General features: G+C 36.8%; 1 protein-coding gene across 28 annotated transcripts in view; it reads left to right on the plus strand.

Moving 5' to 3' along the window:
* The window catches only part of ANK2 (ankyrin 2), a 224,613-nt gene that overhangs the window by 66,059 nt on the left and 137,981 nt on the right, over positions 1-20,573 (plus strand). For all 28 annotated transcript variants that reach the window (XM_045880577.3, XM_045880578.3, XM_045880549.3 and 25 more), the window contains exon 5: positions 16,662-16,760. In XM_045880577.3, the coding sequence (XP_045736533.1) occupies positions 16,662-16,760 (99 nt within the window). The remainder of the gene's footprint in view (positions 1-16,661; positions 16,761-20,573) is intronic.

Genomic DNA, 20,573 nt, shown 5'->3' on the forward strand with positions numbered 1-20,573 from the left:
GACATGCAGCTGAATGATTAGAAAAAGCACTTGCTACAAAGAACAAGAAAGAAAAATGACTATATTCATTGAACACATACCATATGCCAAGCACTGTTGTTCTACCCACTGGGGATGCAACGGAACAGTCTCTGCTTTATTAACTTTTGGTCGTTAAAACATCCAAATTTAAAAGCATCACTTTTCTTGTGTGTTTTGTGTTTTCTCTTCTAATAATCTTTTTATTTTCTGTTATTTAACATAACTTCTGTTTTTAATCCCAGTATTTATTTAACAAATTTACTTAAATATGGTTTAATAAAGGAATAAGCTGTTCTTCATCTCTTACACATGAAAAACACATTTTGAAGGCTGAAGATAAAGGATTGCTTTACTTAGAAAAATCCTTATATTTTCTATTTCAACTATTAAACCAGTCTACTCTCCCTATGTTTTCTTAGTATATTTCAAGTCCCCGCCTCTTACTGTATTGCATTACATGAGAAGCAGGGAATTTTTGGCCAAACTATCTCATTACTAATATTTGTCATAATCTTTCAATGTATGGAGAAAGTTGTTAAAACAATGTAAATTTTCATAAGCTGTTTACCAATTTTTTGTCACTTTCTGATTTTATAGTTAGAAACTGAGGCCAAGCTATCAGATACCATCAGCAATTTCAGACAAGATAAGCTTTCTCAAATAGTGCAGTTTTTACCATCAGAAAAGTGAAGAACTATCTACTGATGGATTAAATTCTAATTTTAGACCTTTAAAGGTGCTTCTGTCTAAGCAACCTGATGCTGTACTTACATGATTTAGTAAATATTCACTTGCTACCAAGAAAAGATAAGAATTCTGTTCAATGGCAATGACGATACCTTAAGAACACAAACGAGGAACTATTCCTTTTTGCAGTTAGAGCTGTTAAAATATCACCATTTGAATGCATAATAATAATTGCTATCTCAGCGGACATGACAATTGTTGTGGGCATGCATGCTCCAGAAAACACATCTGACAGATCAGCCTCGTTGGTTGTGTCTGGGTACATTTTGGAGACAATTTATCCAGGCAGAACTATCAAAAAATATTTTTGTTTAGAATTTTTAATGGGAGGATAAAGAGTATATACGGCATACTTACGTATTTTTATGGGTGAGCTTTGAGGGGTAACATCTTCCCTCAGAATTATTTGGGTACAAATTGTAGTTTCTCTATTTTGAGATCAAGGGCTCTGCACCCAGCTTTTTAAAGCAGATCAAACACTTTAAAGGAAAATGTTGCTATAGGTACCTGTAGGTTGGAGTTAGCCTCTGTCTCAGTAAGGATATGTCACACAGTTTTCAGGAGCAGCATGAATCAACCTGGCCACCTCAGATTCTATTTAGAGTTTATTTTCCTGGATAAGAACTCTCTCTCCGGGGCGCCTGGGTGGCTCAGTTGGTTAAGCGACTGCCTTCGGCTCAGGTCATGATCCCAGGGTCCTGGGATCGAGTCCCACATGGGGCTCCCGGCTCAGCGGGGAGCCTGCTTCTCCCTCTGACTCTCTCCTCTCTCACGCTGTTTCTCTCTCGCTCGCTCTCCAATAAATAAATAAATAAAATCTTAAAAAAAAAAAAAAAAAAGAACTCTCTCTCCTTTCCATGACGATTCTTTCCATGACATGTAAGTGCCTAAGAGAACTCTTCCAAGGAACAGCCTCAGGCACATTTAGACAACAAACTTCTGTGTGTTCTCTGTCCCTTGTGTGAAATCAAGATTCTAGATGGCAATCAGCAAGTTTCCGTTTTTCAAAAATATGACAATACCCATCATCTATTACATTTTCCTTATTTCCATGGCTGCCAAAATCCAAAAGTTTAATTATTGCACCTAGTTCATTCTGAGTTTTGCTTATCTCCACTAGACCTCTGCAGCCAAAGTTTGTTTATGTCTGCTTTTATAGCCTTATCTTCACTATGGATATATATGCTAACTATACATATATACAAAGTGGTTTTGTTTTTTAAGATTTTATTTATTCATTTGAGAGAGAGAGCGTGAGAGCAACAGAGAGCATGAACAGGGGCAGGGGAGAGGAAGAAGCAGGCTCCTTGCTCAGCGGGGAGCCTGACTCTGGGCTCAATCCCAGGACCCTGAGATCAGGACCTGAACCGAAGGCAGACGCTTAACCGACTGAGCCACCCAGGCACCCTTCTATACAAAGTGTTTTACATAACCCTAAATCCTTTGTGAATATGATTATATATGATTATATTTCAAGGTATAAATTATTTAAAAAGTGCTACAAAGGACACTAAGCCTGGGCATGTGACCGAGTGGTTCATGTGCTCTCTGTGTGAATTTTTGGATCATTACATTGACAATATTCATTCTTTGAGGTTATATCTTTGGCAAGTTGTGAACTAGAACTTGTGTTAAGCAGCTGTTAAATGTTGAGTATATCACTGGGGCTGGTTATTTTAATGGATCTATTTCCTTTCGTGGTCTCAACACTATTCTAACTCCCTAGCAACTTTTAAAAGAGCTCAGAGAAGGGTAAATCAGCACACACCAAAACCCACACTTGGTAAAGGAAAAGTTCTATCCTAAGGCTTTTGTTGCCCTTAAACTACTTTGTTTCTCAAATGTTACTGAACCTGTGTATATCCCTAGGTCTTGTTTTAATTTCTATTGGTAAAATATATATAGTATAATATGAATGAAACTTTGGTTATCCCTGTTAATATCAGAAAAGAGGTAGGAATAGCATTGTAATTCTGACCGCTTTTGAGTGACTGAAAAAACTTATAGCAAATATTTTGCAGAGAAAAGGAAACTTTTACTTTGAAAAATTAAAAAAAAATGCTTGAATCCTAATGGAGTGTGTCAATGGGTTTGTGTGCCACACGCTCTCAACTATGTCTTAATTTTTAAATCGGAATACCAAGTACTCCAATCATTAAATGGCAGAAAGGATTGACATTGCTGAAAGAAGCAGTAACTTAATTTCATTAACTATTGAGACTTTCTAGATGCATGTTATTGGGAATAAAGAAATGTTGTATGGTTACCTTTGATATTTATTAACAAAGCTAAGTTGACTAGTTGCACCTGTTGACAGGATTATAAATGTGGCTTTACATAAGTCGGTCCTAATGAACCATTTAGTGTTCTGACATTACATGTGCTTTTAAAGACCTGGAGCAGCATTTTATTTTCTCAAAGACAGTTGGTTAGAAATAGGAAACCTTTTTGGTAATCATTAATTTAAAAAAAATTTTTTAATAATACATGAGAGAAGTAAAAGAGTTATAGCTTATTTTGAGTATTTTATTATGGAAAATCAAAACTCTTTGACCCTGATTATGCTAATCAACTTCAAAATGATAAAACAATAACCAATTAAATTAGTACTATGGCTTAATTAAAAATCATTATTTCAGGTCTATGGATCTTACTCTGTTAGGGGAAAATAAAAACACCCTACAGTGATTGTTATTGACTTAATTTTCTTAATATGATGATCCTATACACAGCAGTCAGTATTTTTTCTTTGGGAGATGACAAATTTCCTTTTGCTTTTAAGGTACTGGGTCATTTATGAAGTTGCTCAAAAATACACATTTTTAAAGCAACTGCTAAAAAGCCGAGCAAATGGCAATAGAGATGTATAAAAATATATGTAAAGACATATAAAGATATGAACCTAGTAATCTATGTTGTTCAGTAATTTGAAAGTTTAGAAAAATTTAATTGAAATATATCAGGGGGGTGCCTGGGTGGCTCAGTTGGTGAAGCGACTGCCTTCGGCTCAGGTCATGATCCTGGAGTCCCTGGATTGAGTCTTGCATCGGGCTCCCTGCTCGGCAGGGAGTCTGCTTCTCCCTCTGGCCCTCCCCCCTCTCATGTGCTCTCTCTCAAATAAATAAATAAATAAATAAATAAAAATCTTAAAAAAATATATATCAGGAAATTAATTTCTACCCAATTTCAATATTCAAATAGTTATTAACTTTATGTTAAAGTTTCATCTCTCATATTGAGACATTTTCATTGCTTCTGTAGAGATTAGTCAGGGCACAGCATCTGCATATTTAATTTTAGTTTTTATCATTAAAATTATTACATGTACAACATAACAGCAGTCTTATAGATTATTGTAAAATTTTATGTGATATAGTGAGAAAGCATTTAATCCAGTGATAGATAAACTTGCCATTTCTGTCAACGACTTAAATGAAAGTTAGCATTATATATGCAGAAATAACAATGGAAGAAAACCTACCACTGAATACCTTATTTTGTTTGCCACTCACACAGAAAAAAATATTTTAAAATCTCTTCTCTTGGAAGAGAAAATGTATTTCCTTACTGAAAATAACCCACCTGTTATTTTGTAGTTTAACCTTATTCTTAAAAATTGATTTTATACTTTTTCTGCAGCTGTATCTCAGGGTTACTGAAAAACATATTTTTAACATAATAGTAAATTCTGCTTTTAATACTTTCATTTCTGTGAAATACTTTTTGATATTCCAGATTACCAGGAAATTGCTTCATTTTAAACAAATGACAGTAGGATAAGCTATATTTTAGTATAGATGCCTGTATCAACTAGAATGTCTGCAATTGCAAGCAAGAAAAAAACTTACTTTGTACTCGGGTAATTAAAAAAGGAACTTTCTTGGCTTTCATGAATACAAAGTTCAAATAGGTAAGGTAAACTCCAGTAGTATATTGGTTTGTTTCATTTTTTTTCCCCTCCCACTGGCTTATTCATAACTAAGGGCTCAGATTCTCTTTTCCTCTTTGCTATGATTTCTGCAACGCAAGCTTTATTCTAGGCTGGTCTCCTTTGTGGACCTAAGATTGGAGCCATACTTTTTCTTGTTCAGAGTCAAAATAAGGGAGACTTGTCCCAGCTTTCCAAAAGAAGATCCTGAATTTGACTAATTGGACCATTTTACTTCTTTTGCCTAAACTTGAACCAGTCATTGTATCCAACAGAATTGAATGTGTTGATTGGCTTAAGTCATCTGATACTCTGCCTAGAGCTAGTAGATGAAAAGAAAAGTTCAGCTCTATTGAAATTATATGAACTATGGAGGGAAACATAGATACTTTAAGGAAAAACCAGGATGCTATCAAAAAAGAGAAAGGGGGGCGCCTGGGTGGCTCAGTTGGTTAAGCAACTGCCTTCGGCTCAGGTCATGATCCTGGAGTCCCGGGATTGAGTCCCGCATCGGGCTCCCTGCTGGGCAGGGAGTCTGCTTCTCCCTCTGACCCTCCCCCCTCTCATGCTCTCTCTATCTCATTCTCTCTCTCAAATAAATAAATAAAATCTTTAAAAAAAAAAAGAGAAAGGATATTGGGTAGGCATAGTAATGGGTAGATGCCCACTACTGTATTTTGGGTATTCTATTTTTAAAATTCACTTGCTTTCTTCATTTTTAATATTTTCTTTGCTTTAAAATTTTATTTGCTTTTTCCATGATTACTTAAAAGTTCATTTGACTTCTTGTTTTTTGGTTTACAAATCCAAGGACATAAACAATATAATGATTCAATTACAGCTTAACAGTTTAATAAGGTATCTATTCATTTTCGCAAAGTGAAACATGAGATAAAGGTTTTCAGTATTTTGGAATTATATGAGTAAATTAAAATTATTATCAGCCACCTCAGCTCCTTTGTAGAATGCAGTAGTGGTGAGTCACCTGGTGCATCTAAATTTTAAACTTGAATAAAGGAGAAACGTACAAATGTAAGTTATCTATAATTGTCAGGAACTGAGTAAAATAAAGGTAAGAGTAAACTTAGCAGCTATTTATTGGGTGTTTATTGTGTACTCAGGAGAGTACTCATTTCTGTGGAGGATTCTAAACAGTTGTCAGATAGGAAGCTGCTTTTAAAAAGTATATAGACTAAATACAAAGTCAAGACAAACACACAAGCAACAGAGGCAAACAAGAGAAGATGGTGTATGATTTGGTACTAAACTGTATGGAACCAACTATATCCCAGAGGGAAAACTGGAAACTGGCTAAACTCTGTTAAGGAAAATTTTACAGAGGACTGAAGCTAGGCACTGAAAAGGAAATAAAGGGAAATTCTCCACTGCAGAGGAGAAATTGAAATGGAAGACTTTCCACATGGAAAGATTAGTAGTAACATCATTAAGAGGTACAATTGAACTTGGTGAGTGTAGAAATATTGGTGAGACAAGCTCATCTGGAAAAACATCAGAATATATATTAAAGGTTTGCTCTTAATATGACTAAAGGGCAATAGTACGAAAAGTCTTGCTCTTCAGCTGTGGTCTATGAAAACTGATCTTAAATCATGTTCGGTAAAATAGTTCACATGTTTTCTTGGTTATTTATCCATGAGAAACTGAAAGTAGGGATTATGGTAGGCCTAGTGTGAATGCACTATTTTCTTTTTTTTTTTTTTTAAAGATTTTTATTTATTTATTGAGAGAGAGCATGAGAGGGAGGAGGGTCAGAGAGAGAAGCAGATCCCCTGCTGAGCAGGGAGCCCGATGAGGGACTCGATCCCGGGACTCCAGGATCATGACCTGAGCCGAAGGCAGTTGCTTAACCAACTGAGCCACCCAGGCGCCCCTGAATGCACTATTTTTAGTGGTGTTTCTGATTGCTAACAATGCCTAGATATGATAAAATAGTGTCTGTCAAATATATTACTAAGGCACATGGCAGGATAGTGTAGTAGAAAGAGCATGAGCTTTAGAATCAGTTATATGTGGGTTCAAATCCCAGCTCCACATTTTAAGTAGTGTGAAATTTAAGGCATGCTTCTTAATACCTATGAATGTTCATTTCCTTGAGTTGTACAGAGATATATTACTTATGTCACTGGAAAAATTCTTACACCTAAGAGAACACTTGGACATTCTTCATTAAGCAGTTCATGATGATTCTAATACTGTCATTAGGCAGAGCTTCCCTGCTTATCTCTAGTGAATGGCTTAGGAGAAAATGGAAGAAGACTAATTCTCCAATTACTAGATAAAAGCGTGGGTGATCTCTGTGACAATTTGATCTCAGTTGAAGGGAAGAGCTGAGGGGAGTGGAAGGAGCACTGGGTTTGGAGTCCTCCAGAGTTCAGACCATAATTGCACCATTTGTGAGGATGTCCTTGGGTAAATGACTGCCATAGGTAGCCTTCTCTGTTAAATGGCCTAAGAGCGTAGTTGTGGGGATGAAATAAGATGACATGATAAATACTCCATAAAGTTTAACCTCCTTCGAAAGATTTAGAACATTAGTCATTTTAATGTCATTTAATAGTTTAGCTATAATCCATTAAAGAGGACTTTTGGGGAGAAGAAAGTGGTTAAAATAACCCGTAATATCTTAACCCTGGTAAAGAACTGTCAAGTTCAAATCACCTGAGAAAATTTGTATGATATTTTAATTAATAAAATGCCTTCTTCACTGCCAAGCAAATGTAGAATCATATCTTTTGTTCTTTTGCCCTAAGTAAACCCCCAGAGTACACAAAATAGTCTTTATTTTTTGTGACTACAATTAATACCCACTGGTTTTTTAAAAATCCTTTGCAGCTGTGCATTTACGATATATTTAGGGAAATAATTTGAATCATCCTGACCTTAAAGCTGGGTGATAATTGGGGATGCTTCCCAACCTTATCTCTCATAATGCTAGTTCAAAGGAAGAAGATGATACATAGTGTCTGGGATGGTAACTAGAGGAGTAATTACTAACCTCTGTTAACCATCATGTGATGAAGAGTTTCCTAGGGTGTCATGGCTAAGGCTGCTGAAGAATTCTGCTCTGTGAAAAAACCTAAATCTTGACATTGACCTTCCTACAAAAAGACAATAAGGCTTCATCAAAAGGGGAATTCTAGTTTTGCTAAGTTCAAACCCAGAGCTATCTGTAACCATTTCCATTTTCTACTTTTGGAATTGGGTATGTAATTTGTGGATTAGTTTTCTAGTAGATATGAGGGGTATATGTAATACTCTTAGAAAACTGGCAAGTGGCACATGGGATTCAGGGTATTATAAAGATTTAAAGCTATAATTTTCACACTCTCTTAGACTATAGATTGTTCCATTCTAAGCAAATATATACAAGTGACCTACTTCACTCATTTCTCTTTTCTTTTAAAGATTTTATTTATTTGTCAGAGAGAGAGAGAGAGACAGAGCAGGCAGAGGGAGAAGCAGGCTCCCAGCTGAGCAAGGAGCCCAATGAGGGACTCGATCCCAGGACCCTGGGATCATGACCTGAGCTGAAGGTAGATGCTTAACCAACAGAGCCACCCAGGCATCCCGCATTCATTCCTTCTAAAAATGCAAAGTCTTAATCTTATCTAATTGCAAAATACTATAAAGTAGTGACATATGACTACCATTGCTTTGTGTTGTCACAAAGTTACTTGAAAATAACTGTCTGGATATGAATTCCTTTCCTAAAGAGAAAGGAAGCAGTGTAAAGTATGAGTGGTAAGAAGTATGATCGGCAAGGTAGGCAGGCCATGGTCAGATCATGTATGACCTTGTTGGACATTGTGTTAGCTAGCAATTGCTGCATAACAAATTATGTCCAAAATTAGTGGCTTAAAATAGCAATAAACATTATTATCATAACAGTTTCTGTGGATCAGGAATTTAGTAGTGGTTTAGCTATGCAATTATGGCTCAGAGTCACTCATGAGGTTGGGATGAAAATGCTGAGCATCTGAAGGCTTTCCTAGGGCTGGAGGATTCACTACCAGGGTGTTTTTTCCCCTTGAGCTAGTTGTTGGTGGGAGGTCTCAATTCCTTCTCACTTGAGTCTCTCCATAGACTGCTTGCATGTCATCATGATTTGTCAGCTCATTACCTCCAGAACAGGTGATCCAAAAGAGGGCAAGGCAATAAAGCAATGACTTTTAAACCCTAGCCTCAAAGTCATACACAATCATTTCCACCATAATCAATGCATTGAAAGTGAATTACCAAGTTGGCCCACATTCAAAGGAAGGGGAATTAGGCTTTACCTTTTTTGACGGGAGGCATGTCAAAGAATTTGAAGACATGCTTTAAAACCACCCCAGGCATAAAAAGGAACTTGGTTTTTATTCTACTTTATTCACTTGCCCATTTAACAAAGATTGATTGAACATCTACTATGTGCTAAGTGTTGTTATGGCACTGAATCAGGCCTCTTAGAGAGGGTGATTCTTATATCAAGGCCTGAGAGATTAGAAGGAAAGGGTAAGAGTTTCCAAGCATCCCTGCATCAGCTGTGTCCATTTACCTCCTATTGTCTCCTTAATCTATGAAACTGGCCAGTCCACTTGGTGGTCTGCTCAGTCTCTGGGTTAAAATTTCCTCAACTGTAAAAGGATGAGTTCCTTTTCAGCTATAATATTTTCATCTAGGAAAATAGGGCAGTTTCTTTTAATCATTAAAATATATTTAATAACTTTGGCCACATAAGACCAAAAGTAAGAACAAATAAAATAACAATGAGTAGTGTACAGAGATATACCATTTGAAACTTCCATAATCACTTTCCACTCTTTTAGCTTATGACTGATCCATGAAATTACCTAAGGTATACCTTTAGCTAGGTAGTAATGTGAATTGCAGTTTGCTATGTTATTGTCTGGGTAAGAGATCTTTGAATTTTTTTTTTTTAATAATTTTTAGACCTGTAAAAATTCTCATTCCTGCATTGGCTTTTACTCAGGTTTGGTAATTTTGCTTACTGTTTTTTACTATTCGTGAGATTCATTATTAGGCTTCAAGAACAGAATTCCCTAGGTGAAATATGTGCCGGCAGCAAATACACTGAGAATTCTCACACAAACACTACATTTCTTGAGAGATGGGGAACGTGAAACCAGAAAAGAACAGAACAGCAAATAACATTTTATTTTCTGTAGATCTACTATCTTGGTTTTATTAAGGCCTCCTAATTTCCTCTTAGCTCTGTGTTCTTGGGCCAAAAGTACCTTTTTTCATAGTATTAATTGTTCACTCTTTAGTATATATATAAAATTGTATATATGTAAAATTGGCTTAATGCATACTAATTGCCAAAAGAAGCACAAAGAAAATGCTATCAGAGCACTAAAGAGTGAGCAATACTATAGAAAAAGGTACTTTGTATCTATGTAATATATACTTTACATATATGTATGTATACTTTACATATATACTTTTTACATATATGTACATATACTTTACATATATATGTAATATATAATAGTATATATGGAGCTATAGATGATTCTGTATACATATATTCTGTGAACTCTGTAATATTTTGTGCTCATGAGGACAGAAACATTATATTCGTATTTGTTACTCTTAGGACACCTTATTCATTGCCTAAGTGAAAAACTGTAAAATAAACTTGGCACTGTATAAAAAGACCCTTTAAATTGAATGGTAACATTGAGTCCAGTTAAGATTAATTTTGTATGATCAATCATTTCAAGTCATCCAATTAATGAATCTTTATTTGTGTAAGGGAAGAATAAGGTTATATGTGCTGACAAAATTAAGTCTGGAGTTAATATTAAAAATTGGTAATGATAATAGTTCTTAGAATTTTGTTCCTTGTTCAAAACATTGATTCTAAACCATTCATTACTTTGCATACTGACGATATTTACCTCTGTATAATTTCTTTGAAATGACATACAAATATCAATAGGTCTAGCTGATTTTAAAATGTTCTGAAAAGCTTCAGTAAATCCGCATTTGATAGGTAGATATATAAATATTAGTTCATGTTCATTCAATTTTCCCAGATAATCCAATTACCTAAGGAAATTCTCACCAGTGGCAAAAACCTGATTACTGGTTTATATCACTGATTACTGTAGTTATATCACTAATGAAAACAGGAAAAACATTTTTTGTAATATTACATGTGTATGAATTCTTGAAAGAGCATAATTTCTGGATTTGAAGAAAACTGTTATAACTTCTCAATGAATCTGAGACATTTTATCAAATATGATCAATCATGCAGAGTAAAACCTTTAAGTAGAATATGCATAAATAATTACATATAATTACATTTTAAAATATCAAAATCAAATTAATATTCCTAATTCTCACTTCTCATCTGGATTATTACAAAAGCCTTATTTCTACTTTTCCAGAGTATACTCTGGCCATTTTCCAATTCCTCCCCAATCCTGGCAAATTCATTTTAAAATGAAAATGTGATCATGCCAAACCTCATCTTAAAACCATGATTCCCGAGGCTTCAGAATAAGATTCAGACTCCTTAACATGGCACATGGGAACTGATCCCTGCCTGTCTCAGCCTCCTCCTCCTGCTGGTCGCACGGATTTATCTGCAGATCCCTAGGTGTTCACTGTTTTCTCATGGGGTTTCCGCTGTTTGAAATCCCTTTCCTGCTTCTATGGCTAACTTCGGTTTTCATGATTCAGTTCAAACCAAATCACTTACCGTGTCTACCAAATGTCAATCCTAGTGACTTCCTTTGAATATAATTTCCTCATCCAGCTTAGTTCTGTGCCCTTCAATGTTCTCTTTATATCCCTCGTGTAACAACAACTTCGTTTTCTTCTCCTTCTTCCCTTTCCTTCCTTCCTTCTTTCTTTCCTTCCTTCCTTCCTTCCTTCCTTCCTTCCTTCCTTCCTTCCTTCCTTCCTTCCTTCCTCTTTTCCTTCCTTCCTTCCTTTTTCCTTCCTTCCTTCCTTCCTTCCTTCCTTCCTTCCTTCCTTCCTTCCTTCCTTCCTTCCCTCCTTCCTTCCTTCCTCTTTTCCTTCCTTTCCTTTTGTAGCTCCATGCCCAGCATGGAGCTCAAGACATGGCTTGAACTCAGGACTCTGAGATCATGACCTGAGCTGAAATCAAGAGTTGGATGCTTAACCGACTGAGCCACCAAGGCACCCCACTTCTTTGCCTTTTTCTTTTCTTTTTTTTTTTTTAAGAGACTAATTATGTATGAGTTCACTGAACTGTAACATATTACTTGCCCATCTCAGCCTCTGGACTGTGAGCTTCTAATTAGCGGGGACTGTGCCTTTCATCTCTGAATCACTATGCTAAACACAATGCCTAGCAGTAAAGTCACCAAACACATTTTTGTTGAATAAATATAAATGAATGGAAAATAATTAATAATTTGCTATGGAGAGGAATAATGTTCAAAATATTTAATAACCGGTTGGTAGAGGCACCTATTGGTCACACTGAGACTACTACGACAGCTGGTAATTTTGTGCTTGTTTGCATCCTCCAAGTATCAGTCCAGGTTGTAGATGTCTTTGACTTTTTCACACCAACAGGAAGAAAATACATACACTTTTATCCCTACATGCAGCCAGACTATTTTAGAAAGGTGTATAGACATAGTACATTGGAAAGCACCTGGATGCATGAACACAGGCCAATAATCCTGTGTTGTTAACCTATTTATATGCAGAGATAAAAGTCTTCCTATAAAATTTACAGTGCTGTTAAAATGCTACTATGCCCTGTCCCAATTACCCAGAGGCATGTTTCACATTATCTGGCGGAGTCTTTCTTGTTAAGTAGCATCAATAAGTAAGGAAAGGGTAATTTCCCACATCTTTAGGACCTGTGGTAAATCTTTATTGCCTTCTTACCTCACATATTTGGTAACAGTAAATAGCTCCCTCCCTCGCCTACCCAAGATGTTGTCTTGGCTCATGCTTCCTTCATCTTTTAAATACACTATTGCAAATACTACAAAGCTGATTAACCCCTTACTTTCATTCTTGTCTTCTACCACCCCAAACCAGAGTAGGTTTGGTCCACTTAGTGCTCACCAGCGTGAACTCTCTGAAATGCAGTTGCGATCATGGTACTTCCTGCCCCAAACCATTCAATTGTTCTGTATCACCTATAACAATGTTCTTCAGGTAACTTCAAGAATTGAGCTTTTTAAAAATTGCAGGTGCTTTGGCTTCACACATGGAGACACCAGTTCAGTAGGGGACAGGGTAGTGCCTAGGCATTCTTAGAAGTTTCCTCAGGAGATTCTGTTGCAGAGCCAGGCTGAGGATCACACATCTATTGGATCAAGTCCCGACTTTCATATAGGGAAGAAGACTATTCATGACTGGTTTCTGTCCATCACTTTTGGTTCACTTATTAGCTGTGAGATTTTGGCCAAGTTACCCAAATGTCTGAGCCTCAGCTACCTCATTTCAAATGGGGATGATAGGGGCACCTGGCTCGCTCAGTCGGTGGAACATGTGACTCTTGATACCGGGGTCACGAGTTTGAACCCCACACTGGAGGTAGAGTTTACTCAAAAAAAAAAAAAAACCACAAACCAAAAAACCAAGTGGGGATGAGAGTACCAATGTTGCAGCGCTATTCTAAGTATTAGAGATACTATTAGGCCATTTAATTGACCATCCAAACTGAGATGCTATTAATAATTACTCCAGGATACTACACATAAATTTAGACTGTCTCAGGCAAACAGAGATACATGATCACTGTAATTTGAGGTGACATGTTCAAAGCATCTCTCACAGTGAATATCATATGGCAGAAGTTCAACAAATTCTTTTTATTTTTATTGTTCTTCGTATTTACATCCCCTACACTGCTGAAAGCCCTTGCGTACTGAGGTTGTGGCTCCAGGCACAAATGGGATTCATGGCATACTCTAACCAAGATCCTGAATGTTCGTTTGTCACTGCCCTTCTTCCCCTCCCCCACGTACTACTTGTGGATATTTCCCCCTTTTCTCTCTGCTACTAGCCCGCTATCAGCACTTGCAGAGCCCAGGACATGAGTGAAAAAGAGGCCCACTTACAATACACATTTTAAAATTAAAAGCTGTCTATCAAGCTGTTACATATGTATCTTTTATCTTTCCACCTTGACAAATATATCTTTATAACAACATGACAGGTCCAAATGTAGACTTCTCGGAAACCTTGGAGTTCCACGCAGGATTGTGGCAGGGGGTGTGCTGATTCTAACCCCTGGCCTGCAGCCGGTTCTTCTTCCTGGCCCATCCCTGGCTCCATCCATACCACACGAGCGTCACGTGGAAAGGTGTGGACACCCTGACCTACACATTCAAGCTCTGTCCATTCACTGTTTCCACCCTCTCTAGCAAACAACTCTAGGGGTGTCTGCTAGATTCCTGTTGCTGCTGTAACGAATGACCGCAAATGCATTTTAGAAATCTGAAATTAGTCTGATGGGGCCAAAACCCAGGTGCTGGCACTGCTGGTTCTGGAAGCTGTAAGTGAAAATCTCTTTCCTTTGGATCACATCCCCTCCTTCCATCTTCAAAGCCAGCCGTACAGTGTCTTCTCTCCTCTCTGACCTCCTGCCTCACTCTTATAAAAACCCTGTGAGGGGCGCCTGGGTGGCTCAGTCGGTTAAGCGCCTGCCTTCAGCTCAGGTTATGATCTCAGGGTCCTGGGATCCAGTCCCGAGTCAGGCTCCCCGCTCAGCGGAGAGTCGGCTTCTCCCTCTCCCTCTGCCCCTCTCCCCCTGCTTGTGCTCTCTCTTGCTCGTTCTCTCTCTCAAATAAATAAATAAATAAAATCTTAAAAGAAAAAAGAGGGGAGGATATGCATACATGTTTGCTTAGTCATGCATTACATTTAAAATAAATAAGTTAATAAATAAAAACCCCTGTGATTCCATTATACCCACCTGGACAATCCAGGATTAATCTCCCCACCTCGAGATCCTTAACTTAGTCACAGCTGCAAAGTTCCTTTTGCCATATAAGGTAACATTTACTACTTCCAGGGATTAAGATGAGGGCGTATTGGGGGGCCATCAGTCAGTGTGTCACAGCGGGGGCATGGCAACAGACCCTTGGGAGAACCCAAAGACGGAGTCTGAGCAAGCCCTGGCACCACACGGGGGCGCTGCATAGGCAAGGATTCTGGGTAGCTGCATGCCTGGTGTGTGGTCTGGAAGCAGGGGAGCTGTGGGGATCAGGGTGGGCGTGTCCCCCTGGGCCTCTGGATCCCCAGCCCAGCTCAGCTAGAGGAGGCCCCTCTAGAGCCCAGGACCCAGGCCAGGAGCCTAAGAATGGTACATTTCTTTTCCCTATTGATCCGGCAAGCACAGTCCGTCTCCCTTTCTCCTGATCTATACACAAGTCTGTCAGAGGAAAACATGTAAGCAAATTGTTTTACTCTATTAAAAGTTCTTTTTTTTTTCTTTTGCATCCTGCTTTTTTACTTGTCATGAAAGAGCCCCATCCCACACCCACTCATTGTTTTTAACCATCCTCACTGGCTTTCCCTTCCTTTGAATCTCTAATTCTGTCCTTCCGCCACCTCTTCAGTGTTCTTAAAATACCCAAGATTTCACCTGTTTGCTCTGTTTTAAAAAATATGCTATCCAGCCAGCAAGTTATTCCTGAATCCTACAAAGTTGTCAATTCATTCCTCTTACAATATTTCTCAGTTTTAAAATTTCCTCCTCCATTTGAAGCCTGCGGATTTTCTTTTATAATCAAATTTAAAATGTCTTTTCTTGTTTTCCTTGTATACTCTGGATTTTTATATTTTGCTGGGTCTTGGCCATTTTAAATAATGTTTCCACACTTACACAATGCAGATAGAAAAATTTTTTAAAATAGTTATTTTTTCTCCTTTTAAGTTTTTGAAAATCCCTGAAGTCTCATTTATGTTTTTGCTTATTCTCATTAATGCGTGGAATTTTTAAGGGAATCAACAATGTTTAAGACTCTGACATTGTTTTGAGAGAATTGTTCAATTTGAGAGTTTATGAATTATTCCGTGTTTTCTATTTTGTTTTTACAAAGTTTTACTTTTTTTTTACATGTGGTGTTACCTATTGCAAAGGATCTGATAAAAAGAAAATTTGCCTATTTAAACTTAATTTTAAACTCAAGTTATATAATTTCAGTGATTTTTTAAAACTCTGACTACATAATATTATTATAATATTACCATAGTGTATGCTTCATGAGGGCAGATGTCTGTCTTATTACTGTATCCCAGTGATGTCCCAGCTACAGTGGTCAGATTTTAGTAAATAACTGAATAAATGAATATGGGAATTAATGAATGATAGAATTTCAGAACAGCTTTAAAAAACAATATAAAGATGTTCAGGATAAACTATGCCACTTCAATTGGAATACTGAAACATAGAGCTTTTTTTTTTTAACTTTTTCAATCAGATTTGCAATCACTCCCAGCCTGTTTTGGAATGAGCAATAATTTATACCTTTAAAGGTGCTAGCTAAAGTGTGTACAATCAAGAGAATGGTGGTCCATTTACATAGTTTAGGAGCTAATAAATACAGATGATATTACATAAATATTTTGTATAGTGAGAATTTGATGTATGTTACAGGATTATATTAGGAAACTAAATATTTTTAGCTTTAACAGCATTAGGTGATGGGAAATGTAAATCTCTGAAACTGAAACGAAGACAGGAAATGAGGAAAATATTGCTTCCATGTCAGTTTGTCCTCATTCTTTTAGGAATTGTGTGTGGGAATTGGTTCACTCTGATTGTAGTTAGTTTTATAATAGTAAATATATGTATAATTCATTGTGGAGGTATGTTATATGTTTCATCATTTCAGGAGTTTCCTCCATAGTATTCTCTTTTTCCTTGTCTGGTATTCTTTCCTAGTTTAAACTTTACAAATGGTTAAAGATGTCTTTTTTTATTGTTTGTCCTCAGAATGGCTTCACTCCTTTATACATGGCTGCCCAGGAGAACCACATTGATGTTGTAAAATATCTGCTTGAAAATGGAGCTAATCAGAGCACTGCTACTGAGGTGAGACTGTCAACCCTATAGGTTCAAATTCTCTGATCTTAATGTCCACGTTCTTTATATCCACCTGCAGGGGATCTCCATTATTTTGTCTAAATTATTCTAGGAATGTTCACATTGCTTTTGTCATCTACAACAGTGGCCATAAACGAATGACCCAGTATACACAGTTGAATGAGTTTATGCCTTGATTTGGGATTCATGTCAATTTGCTCTTACATGAGCTCTGGCTTCCATCAATTTGCCATTCTCTAGGTTTGGGGACCTTGTATACTATTCTAAAATTTGATGACAGTAAATTCTACCCATCTCTTTTCTTCAATATTTTATTTATTTATTTATTTATTTTTAAAGATTTTATTTATTTATTTGAGAGAGAGAGAATGAGAGAGAGCACATGAGAGTGGGGAGGTCAGAGGGAGAAGCAGACTCCCTAACAAGCAGGGAGCCTGATGCGGGACTCGATCCGGGGACTCCAGGATCATGACCTGAGCCGAAGGCAGTCGCTTAACCAACTGAGCCACCCAGGCACCCCTTTTCTTCAATATTTTATCTGTTAGGATCCAATTCAGTTCTTTAAAGGAATAATTTTTAATGATCAGAAATGATTTGTAGGTATTTGTGTTAGTTTTATGAGGAGTATGTCACAAAGAAAAAGTTCACATTTTCTGAAGCACAAATTATGGCACATAGTTGTGTGACTATGATTATAGCAACAACTAAATAGAATGTTCAAAGTCAATTCAGTATCAGCATATTCAGGACATCTAGACATAAGAAGGGGTTAGAGTGGGCCAACTTAGAACATCACTTTCCTTTTCCTATGCATATCCTCCAGTAAACAGAGCTTGCTTTGTTATTCCTTCCCATTTTTGCCTAGGCAGATTAAGGAGCAAGTTCAGTGGTTGCTTAGAACAGTGATTTTTAAGCGATGCTCTAGAAACCCTTGAGTTTGAAGAAATTGCCTCAAGGGGCCACCAGAAGGTTGGAAGTGGGTGACACAGAAGAGAAGGGGAAAGAGTTCCACTGGGCCATGCCTCTCCTCCCTACTTTCAACCAGATCATGCAGTCTTTGTTTTTCCTTTTTCACATTCTGTGCCTCCACTGATAAAACTTTAAAACTCCTGACCTGGAGTGGAAGATGACTGATAGATGTTTGTCATCCAGAAACTAACTTGATAATTTTTAATGTCTAATGTGACTTCCTTTCTGAACAATTAAGTCTTTAGGTGAAATAAACATGACTTCCCCACTACCCTGCACTCGGGGAAGAGATCATTGTAATCTATTAAATCCATTTCCAGTCCCTTTGGCAGAAAACTTTTTATGGAGCCAATTGCAATAACTTTCTGACAGCTTATTCTCATTAGCTAAAAACAAAATCCTAATTTTTCCTGACTCGACATATATAAACTTAGTTGATTAATCCCCCACTGCTGACCCTAATGATTATCAAGAAACACAGATATGGACAAACCTCAGCACATTCCCTTATAGTCTGTCATTCTAGAAAACTACTGTCCTTACAGAGCTTTATGGCTGATTATGGTTTGATATTTGTTGTATTGCCAAACACCTTCTACAGTCTCATGTGCACATGTATGACTATGCCTAAAGGAGACATTTACTCTGAACCGACTGGTAGACTAATTTGTAAAAATTAATTACTAATCAAGACACTGTGACCACTTTAAAAATCAGATAATTATGCGACTATTCAGTATGGCAATGAAACCCATGTTTGAAAATAAATATTTAAATATTTGAAATTTCCTATTATAGCAATTAGCATTGGTAAATAAATGATGAAAAATGAAGCTACTGAATTTTAATAGGAGTTTCTTTTTCATAGAGTCAGTTGAGGTACTTGAAAAAAATCATTTCAGATATTTACCCTTCCCCCGTGAAGTGTGGATTAGAATGAAATCGTTGTGGTGGACATCCAAAGTTAAATTCTCTGAGGGGAATCCTCTGTCCCTCCAGTACCATTTTTATAACTCTTCATTCGCCTCCTTCTTCCTGAGTGTTACCAAAATTGAAGGCTAAAAACTTTTTAATTAGGTTCTGTACTGTCAGCAAATGCATTGTCTCTAAGAAAAAACAAAGTTCGCACTCTTTTTATAGAAACTCTCACAGTATTGCAGTGGATAATCAAATATGTATATGATGATAAGCCTGTTCTTTCCTCCTTCACAGAGTGCTTAATTTGTGCCAAACAAAGCTCTAAATTTAGGCTACTATTTTTCATTTTACAACACTACATGGTTTACTCTTCCATTATATTAAGTGATGTGTTTATTTAAAATTCAATTCTTATTAAAACAAATTCAAGTCTTTTTGTGGTAGTGCAATAGGAAATCATTTTTGCTCAAAACAATCTACAGTTTGAAAAGATTATTGTTGGAAACAAATCAGGTAGTTAGATTATGGTAAATTGCTCTTGTCCCTAAAATGCAATTGTTAATGTACGATCCTATTACCCTCATCTGTTCTATGAATGGAAACTTCTAGCTGAGACTTGTTTTCAAGTTTTTGTGGAGTAAGGGAGGTTTTAACATAAACAGAGCCTAGCATATATATTTTTTTTTCTATTTATTTGCCACCTTTCCATTAACTGAATACCTGTTTCTAGACAGAAAACATGGCTTCCAACTTTCTACTCCTAAAACTCTTCTAACTTTGATGATCTGTGTTATTGTTTTTTTTTAAATTATTTTCTAAGTTTAGAATTAAAAATCTGTTTTTTTCATTACCTAGCACATGTAATTTTATATCTAAATGATCTAAATAATATCACATTCAACAAAGTGCAAAATTAATGAATTAGCCTTATTTACCAAAAGGTTTTAGATTACATTATGCCCCAAACTTGCCAAATTAATTGGTAATAGACCATTCCATTGATAGTATTGTTCTCCCTAATCAATACAGGGATATTTAGCAACTTGCATAGTTAATCACATAATTTATTTCCCTGTCTTGGCTACTATATCTTTGATTCTCAGTCAGATTTGTTCTCCATTATCTCTACCCTCCCCACATTTTCCTTTCTATAAGATGGTGTTACTTAAGGTTGGTTCTAATTTTTATTTTCCCATTCTAAACATACATTTAAGCACATCTTATGTGCAGTATGCTTTGTTAGGGAATGCAGATGTTTTTCAAGATATGTAGAACAGAAACTAAGAAAACAATCTGATGAAGCCAGTCCATAGTATGGTGAATAACTGATTATCAATTGCTTTAATCTTTTTTTAAATCAGTTTCAGAGGTAGAATTTAGTGATTCATCAGTTGCGTGTAACACCCAGTGCTCATTACATCAAGTGCCCTCCTTAATGCCCATCTCCCAGTTACCTCATCTCCCCACCCACCTCCCTCCCAGCAACCTTCAGTTTGTTTCCTAGAGTTCAGCATCCTTATGGTTTGTCTCCCTCTCTATTTTCATCTTATTTTATTTTTCCTTCCCTTCCCCTATGTTCATCTGTTTTGTTTCTTAAATTCCACATATGAGTGAAATCATATGTATTTGTCTTTCTCTGACTGACTTATTTCACTTAGCATAATACCCTCTAGTTCTATCCACGTCATTGCAAATGGCAAGATATCATTCTTTTTGACGGCCGAGTAATATTCCATGGTGTGTGTGTGTGTGTGTGTGTGTGTGTGTGTGTGTGTGTGTAAATACCACTTCTTCTTTATCTGTTCATGTCAATGGGCATCTGAGCTCTTTCCATAGTTTGGCTATTGTGGACATTGCTGCTATAAACGTTGGGGTGCCTGTTCCCCTTTGAATCACTATGTTTGTATCCTTTGG

Source organism: Mirounga angustirostris, unplaced genomic scaffold, assembly GCF_029215605.1.
Source record: "Mirounga angustirostris isolate CCGP_5_RB_7025 unplaced genomic scaffold, mMirAng1.0.hap1 SCAF_2, whole genome shotgun sequence".
Taxonomy (NCBI): Eukaryota; Metazoa; Chordata; class Mammalia; order Carnivora; family Phocidae; genus Mirounga; species Mirounga angustirostris.